The 8,456-nt window shown below is 32.2% G+C and overlaps 1 protein-coding gene across 1 annotated transcript; it reads left to right on the top strand.

Annotated features, from left to right (window-relative positions):
- Positions 1–456: 456 nt before the first annotated feature.
- On the top strand, positions 457–2,275 carry LOC133290924 (anthocyanidin 3-O-glucosyltransferase 5-like). The gene is made up of 2 exons (XM_061489081.1): positions 457–1,065; positions 1,436–2,275. The coding sequence occupies exons 1-2, from the start codon at positions 457–459 to the stop codon at positions 2,273–2,275; spliced, it is 1,449 nt and encodes a 482-aa protein (XP_061345065.1).
- The last annotated feature ends 6,181 nt before the right edge of the window (positions 2,276–8,456 follow it).

Here is an 8,456-nt window from a genome sequence, read left to right as displayed (position 1 = left end):
TTTAACATATAACTTGAGTGTGAGCATGATTGAGAAGGAATAATCAATATTTCTTGCATTTAATGACTATTTTCACACATTTATGATTAAATCCTTGCTTCTTTCAAGTTAGAAAACATCATATGCTAGATGCACATCAAATATTCATCTTGGTGATGCCTCGTTTGAATATTCATTGAGATGGATGCAAATAAAATATTATCCATCTTGGTTTGAATATTTGTATTTATGAAAAAACGAGGCATTTTTAAATACAAATATGCAATAAAGTAAGAATCTTTTCTGACAATTTGATAGAGAAAATAAATATATTCAAACCAAGATGGATAATATTTTATTTGCATCCATCTCAATGAATATTCAAACCATAAAAAGAGCATATAGCAGCATCATATAAATCACCTCCACCGTAGTCGTACCCATTTTACAATTCAATCATTTTCATTTCCCAAATCCATGGCCATTTCAAACTCTCATCATGCTGCACTTCTAAGTTCACCAGGAATGGGTCATATAATCCCCATTCTAGAGCTAGCAAAAAGCCTAGTCACTCACCACATCATTCCCAAAGTAACATTATTTCTTGCTTCAATCAAAAGCACTGTTCCATCCAAAGCAGAGACCCATGTTCTCCAATCTGCCATAAAGGAAAACCTCTTTGAAATAATCCAACTTCCCCCACTTGACATCACCAAGTCACTTGGCTCAGATGCCACCATAGAAACAAGAATAGGACTCATAATGCATGAAATCCCACCACTCTTTCTCTCAACAATCTCCAACATGAAACTCAACCCAACCATCCTCATCACTGACTTTTTCCTAAGCCAAGTTATACCTCTGGCCAAGAATCTCAAAGTGCCCATGTATGCTTTTGCACCAACAAATGCATGGCTCCTTGCACTTGGTCTTTATACTCCTACATTAGACAAAGAGGTGCAAGGACAATATAACGAACCTATCTCAATCCCAGGTTGCAAATCCATACATCCTAGTGATTTGTTCGAAATGTTGCTGGACAGGACACATCCGCTGTATCACGAATATCTTGGCACGTGTGAAGGGGTAACGTTTTTCCCATTTATAATATAGTTTTCTTAGAATGAATTTAGTTTTTCTTATTTTTATAAAAAAACGAGCAAAGTCAATGATCGACGTGAGTTACAACATTTAAGCACTTGATTCCAAGAATTTTGTATTCACAACATTCGTTACTTCTAATTCCATTAAGAATTGTGAATGATTTTAATTAACTATATAGATATAGTATTTCAAATTTATAGGATTATTGGATCAAGTGGCAATTCCTTAGAATATCAACCATCATGTCTTTTCCTTGGAGCATCAAGAATCATGGTCTTCAACCTAAAAATTAAGGTTCTAATTTTTTCATGTGATCCTATTCAATTTATAATTTATTTTTGCTTAATTATAGGTAACACAGGCTGATGGGATCCTTGTTAACACATTTAACGAGCTAGAACCTAAAACACTGGCAGCACTCAGCAGTGGACAAATCACGAAGGTGCCAGTGTATCCAATTGGGCCATTGATAAGGGAAACAAACCAAAACAATGATGAGGAAAAGAGAAGTGATGTTCTTGATTGGCTAGACAAGCAAGAAGAAGAGTCAGTGATATATGTCTCATTTGGTAGTGCATACACAATGTCACAAGAGCAAATCAAAGAGATGGCTTTAGGATTGGAGCTAAGTGGGAAAAAATTTGTTTGGTCTTTGCGTTCATCATCTGCAATAAAACCTGGCAATGAACACTACCTCACAGCAGGTGAGTCTATTGAAACTCCTAGTGTGTCTAAACTTGAAGAGTCAAGTTCTTTTCCAGAAGAGTTCTACAGAATACAAAACAATGTGTTTGTGATCATAGATTGGGCACCCCAGTTGGATATTTTGAAGCATTCATCTATTGGTGGGTTTGTGTCTCATTGTGGATGGAACTCAGTGATAGAGAGTGTTTCATGTGGGGTACCAATGGTTGCATGGCCACTCTATGCAGAGCAAAAGATGAATGCTGCAATGTTAGCAGAGGAAGTTGGTATTGCAGTTAGAATAGAGGTTCAACTGTCTAATACCAACATGGTTAGGAAGGAGGATATAGTGAAAGCAATAAGGAAGATAATGGATAAGGATGACAAAGAAGGATGTGCTGTGAGGAAAAGGGTTAAGGAGCTTAAGCACATAGCAGAAGAAGCTTGGTCTCATGATGGTTCCTCCTATTTTGCACTTTCAAGAATCAGTCTCTCAAATGGTGAGTGATAACTTATTGGGATACTGAAAAGAAGTACTCTTTGGTAATAAAAAAAACAAATAAAATTCCGTTTTAGAATAAATAGCTGTTTACATTCTGTGACTTTAATTTTTGTTTTTTACTTAGTCATTTGGTTTGTTAATTATTATGCTTGGGTTAGAATGAGACTTGAATTATTGTGCAAATAAATTAAATTATATTGTGGTACGTTAGCGAAGATGATGAGGGTTAATAACTATTGAAAGGATATTATTTTGGATATTCATTTGGAATTTCGAATGTCAATGTATTTTGTGCCAGCTACTAATCAAAACAGATCAACTTGGCAGCATACTGTGGACCATAAATGTATGCTTTATAAAGACCATGTGCTGCTTCCAAAAACAAGAGTGCTGGCTATTATTTATGAAAAATAACCTCATGCGTGGTTGAAATTGTTGCAGCTTTTCATTTATGAAATTTATATAAAACTGCTCTATGCTGCACAGAGGTAAGTACATATTAGTTGGGATTTAAGATATTTTTAAAGTACCACAATGCAAGCGAAAACTTGCTTTTTATTTATTTATTTTCTAAATACCGATTTAAATGATATTGAGAAAGAGGTGTATTTCTCATGCTACATGAGATAGTATTATCTCATGTAGAGACATAATTGGGTGGGTCCTATGGTTAAAAGAAAAAAAAAAATGCTGGCTCGGATTGCGATGTGTCTACGACATGAGATAAAAAATTTTATGTAACTTGAGAAAAACATTTCTCTTCATTCAAATAGTATATGTGCTTAATTTCGCTTAAGTAAATGGTGGAAATCGACACACATAATTGAAATAAGAAAAATTAGAAAGGGAAGAGAAATTGATTTAGAAATCCTAACAGCAGCTATTCATGAACTCAAGTCCAAATTATTAAGAAAAAGAAAATAAAATGCCATAGGCCCATAACAGTACGACCAACAAGGGTGAGCGCGATCCCAATTGACTTCCTGTTGACCCCACCAACAAGGGTGCTTATATGAATGTGAAGTATGAGTCATATCCAACAGTAAAATCTTGTGTTCAAGTTCTTGCAAATATAAAAAAATTCATTTAGGAGAACTAGCCCATCAATTCACCATGATGTTGATGTTTTCAATTCTAACAAAATTGTCTCCTATAAAAAATACTTGTGATTAAAAGAAGAAGAAGTAGGAATAGTGCAATGTTAAGTGTACATTATATTCATATGAATGAGTAAAAGTTGGTAGTGTAATAAATTTTGAATTGGCGAATTTGATCCCATTTAATGACTCTTTGGATGCACTTGATAGCTACATGTTACCAACATAGGTCGGTCACGTGTGACTTATGCCACCAACCTTTGATCACAGGCAAGCTAGGCAGCATATTTTCAGCTCCACTAAAATATGTAATAAATTTGTGTTCTAATATCAATCAAAACGTGAGAAATTTAGCAATAATATTTTTTCCTTCATTGAATTAAGTAGTTAGTTGTTGCTCGGTCACGTGTGACTTATGCCACCGACGAATTGAGTAATTGCTACATCAGTCGTTTAACCATTTCACCCCTCTCTATAACACTATAAAAATCATTGTATTGTCTCTAGAAAAAAATATCTTCATAGTATCCCAGTAGTACTACTGAAGAGCATTACTTACTAAAATTGATAAAATTAACGTACTTAATCTAACAACCTTAGATTATTAATCGAGAAACATTATATACATACATTAAACTCTAATTATACACATACATTATAACGAAAACTTAAAATCTAAGTTTATAGAAAATGACTTCATTCTGAAATGTCAAAATATAAATCATCAAACCGACATAGGAGATTAACTCATCCTTGCAAAATGCAAATACCACAATCAAAATATAATTATAGAATAATACGAAATTTCACAACTGAGCAGAGTGAGAGTATGTGTTCGATTCTCTTCAATATCAATTTTAGAATAGGTTTAAAGCCTTAATCCTGAATCCGCTCCAAACAGAATTGCCTCTCATGAAAGATACATGTAGTTTATCCAAAAAAAAAAAATCACAACTGAATATAAACACACTGACTATGTTGGATAACATTTTTACCTTAGACACCATAACATCTACTTTAGGCTATCATCCACATCTGAAAACCCACACTTAGTGAGATATTTATCCTAGTAAAGATAACAATTAAAAAAGTTTTCATAAAAATATAATGTTTCCAACGATAACTTAGTACAGAAAAATTCTTTATGGTTTTAATTTAATAATGTTAACATCATAATATTTTAAAGGGCATATTTACTCTCATGTTGCATGAGAGAAAAAAATCTTATGTCATAGACACATAGTAGTGGGGCCCACAACCTAAAAAATAAAAAGAAAACAAAAGAAAAATGTTGCACGGTTATCGAATGGTGTATAGGAAGGAAAACATACCTTATATAACATGATAATAGTTTTTCCCTATTTTAAAATAGTTTAACATTACAAATATCAAGACATTTTCATAAGTATGCATTTTTCTCTACTGATAATAAAATCAATTATGAGATTGAACTATAAAACTTAGGTTATATGATTTAATTCTTGTAAGAGTTGGGTTTGAACTTTGGTAATGGATTGAGTCTAAATTATTGGTATAAGGCCCAAAATAAGCAAATAACAAAATAACTTGAGAGAAAATATGGTATTTACAATACTCTAAAAGAAGTGAAAGAAAATCAAAACTGAAAACCTTCTAAGCGATATGGACTACATATTTTGATGATGACAAAGTGTTTATAAGAAGTCTCAAATTGAAAATGGAGCTTGAAGACATAAGTAGTTAGATTTTTAGATACACACTATATTATATCACATAATGTTTCTCTAACCTCCATTGCATTATATGCATTTTATTTTCATGTGGCTTCAAAAAGAAGTGAATGGAAAAGAAAATCAAGTCTTCGTCATTCTGAAACGCTGATTCTAATTTTTCTTCGAGAAAAATCTGATTCTTAATGTGAGATCAAATCCCTTGAATCAAAAATATTTGGAGCTATTTACGGTATATTTAAGAAACTTAAATCTTCTGTGAATCTTTGATTTGAAGATTTTAATATGAAATTTTCAGATTTATTAGTTCATATGCTTTAGGGATTTTGAGTAGTATAATCTGAAAATTAAATCTCGAGTTATTCATTGGTTTAGAGATTTATTATTAAAATTATAAATCTGATTTTTTTTATTTCACCGTAGCATATTCTGAATCATTCAAATTCTTTTGTTGATCATAAATTAGAAGCTTAATCTTGAAAAAATCCAGATTCCTTATTGCGCTAATTTTAGAGATTTTGAGACATATATCATCAGTTTGATTTTATGCATTAATAATAATTTCTTAGAGCTTAGTTTGATATTACCATGATATATTTGGTGTGATAGGACATTGTATTGGTTGAATATTTTTCTGTTTTGACAAGTCTGAAAATTTTGTTTGGTGTTCTAAAAGTGAGGTAGTTGTGTGTGAAAAATCTGTCTTAGGTGTGTGAGTGCCACCGAGTGGATTGGCTATCTTGTGCTTAGCTTAAGAGTGTGTCTCAAGGCTTGGAGCCTCAAGAATCCACAAGGGAGTGTTGAGTTCTTGTGTGAGGGGAGTTGGTGAACTCCTAGGTTCGTCTTGAGAGAATTCCTAAAGCTTGGAGCATTTAGGCACTAATAAGATTTTTGATATTTTGTCGGATTGCCAATATGACTCATGTTTGTAAAGCGGTACATTTGAGATCAAAAAAATATCCTTGGCTACTTCAGTCTGGACGTAGCATCCCTTTGCAAAAAAGGAGTGTGAACCAGGATATATTGTGTGTCTTTGTCTTTCTGATTTAATTTTTGAATATTCTGTTTTGAGACTAAAAGTAACACCGTTTCTGGTTAGTTATATTTCTGATGTAGCAATTTTCTATTATATTTCTTAAAGTGTTGTAGCACCTTATTGATTTTGATATAACTGTTGTAGCACTTAAACTGTTTTTCTAATATTTGGAAGTTATTCATTTTCTAGTTTCTGTAAGAAAGCTTGTTGTTGTGTTTGCTTTGTAAAATAAAAGGTCAGATATGTTTTCTATTGATATACATCATATAGAAATCATTTTGGGTATATAGGGACCTAAGGTAAAATTAGTAAAATTATTATAATTGTGTGATTGTTATCTGAAGTGAATTTGCAAAATAATTTGACAACGTCAACAGTCAATCTTGTCGTGTTGGTGTATTACTTTGACTATTTAGTTAAACTTTGTCTAGATATATCAATTTTGTAATCTACTTGTAAAAATATTTTTGAAAATTTTTGAGAACATCTGTTCACCCCATTTAGGTATTCCTTAACATAGTCATGTAAGGAAGCTACTTGCCCAACAAAAACTTCTTGAAATATCACTTAATTCTTGTCTAAGTTACTTAAGATAAACATATGTTTTTTAAAAATTAAATTTATAAAATGATAATTTTGAATTATTTCCAACTAGCAATAGGAGAAGAAAATATATCTTAAAAGCTTAAAAAAAAAAAAAAAAACTTTCACACACACACACACATATAAGAGCGTATGTTTCTCGCATCTACCTGTACTACTTCACGCCTCAATAAACTAACCATGTGTTGTGGGCTCAATGGGGAGTTTACCCATCTTTTGGATATAGAGTGGAATACAGTATTCTAAGGCCCATAGCCATTTCTAACTCTGAAAAGGAAATAAAATACTAAATACAGCAACAGTATTAATTTTGCCATTCAATTATGTAACCGTACACTAGATATAGTTGTGCGCAAGTATATTCTATGGGTTTTGATTTGCTTATTATAACTAGATAAAAAAACATATCATAAACATAGTGGTAGGTATGGGAAGATATTTTACATTTTAAAAATTGAGTTTATAGCTAAAACTTTTATTAAATTCCAAATTTTGAAAGCACTAGAGGTTGGCGGTATCAAATAAACAGGTCTTAGTCTTGTTTTGTTTTTTGGGCTTTTCCCCTTCTTGTTACTAAAAAAAATAAAAAAATAAACAGGTCTTGGCATGTTTTTGGTAGGCATCAAACAATGCATTAGACATGCCATTCAGTCCAGTGCATATGCAACCATATTGTCCCATTAATACCTTGCACAAGTCTTTGCAATAGTCTCTTCTTCATGCTCCTATGGTCTTTCTAGTTTCACAAATTCCGAACTCATCTCTCGCAGTACTGATGTTACCATTGTTGCAAAACGAAATTAGACCTCAAGATTGTCTGAGAGAGAAATTGTTTTCTTTTAATATTTCACTAGTTCGATTCGGGACGGGTCTCGGATTAAAATTTTAAACTCCTCTCAAAGATAATACTGGAGAGGATCGAACAACTCCCTGCTTAGTTCTCTGACCAACTAAGCTACTATCATTTGGTGAGACAGAAATTGTTAAACAAATTTTTTTTCACAAATTCTTTGAGACATATTTAACACTTTTCTCTAGGTTTAATTCGCGCTACAAATAAAAAAAATTGTATATAAACGGATAGTGACAAAATTTCATGTAGGATAAAATGAACAATACTTGATGAGTTTTGCACCACCGTGATTAAATCTACAACATCAATGATATTTAATAGAATGTTAAATTCTCTATATTGCTGCTTATATACAAAAGAAATTGAGAAAATGATTTGAACCAAACCTATTTAATTGATCTAGATCTTAACTTTCCTATGTAACGTGACATAATATAACCATGTAATTACCCTTGGTTTCAAATGACACAAAATAAGGTACATGCTTCCCTTATCTCCTAGGTATGTCTTTTCCTGCTTCATTTTGAAATGTTCTACACCTGGATAAATTGATCTGATCCTAATAAAAGAAATCAAGCAAATTGGGTGAGTCTAAGTATTCTGGAGAGGTTACATTGGTCTAATTTATTGGGTCAGCTACTAAAATTTATATAAAAAGTTACACATTTACACCATTATATTTTTAAAGTGAGATTTTTAGATCCACTACAGAGAATCTTACTCCCGTTGCACAACACATCTTACACCTCATGTATAAGGTGAGTGTGTTTGTCTCATACCTAGTGAGACCCACAAGAGTAAAATGATTATATCTCATTTTCTCACTCATCATTAGATAATCTACTCGATCTACATATACCCCTCTTCATTTATAAAAGAGATAAATTTG

Source organism: Gastrolobium bilobum, unplaced genomic scaffold, assembly GCF_033153095.1.
Source record: "Gastrolobium bilobum isolate Gb01-03AN ecotype WA unplaced genomic scaffold, APGP_CSIRO_Gbil_v1 utg37943, whole genome shotgun sequence".
NCBI lineage: Eukaryota > Viridiplantae > Streptophyta > Magnoliopsida > Fabales > Fabaceae > Gastrolobium > Gastrolobium bilobum.
The sequence above is the reverse complement of the archived record's forward strand: the minus strand, read 5'-3'. Positions and strand labels throughout refer to the sequence as shown.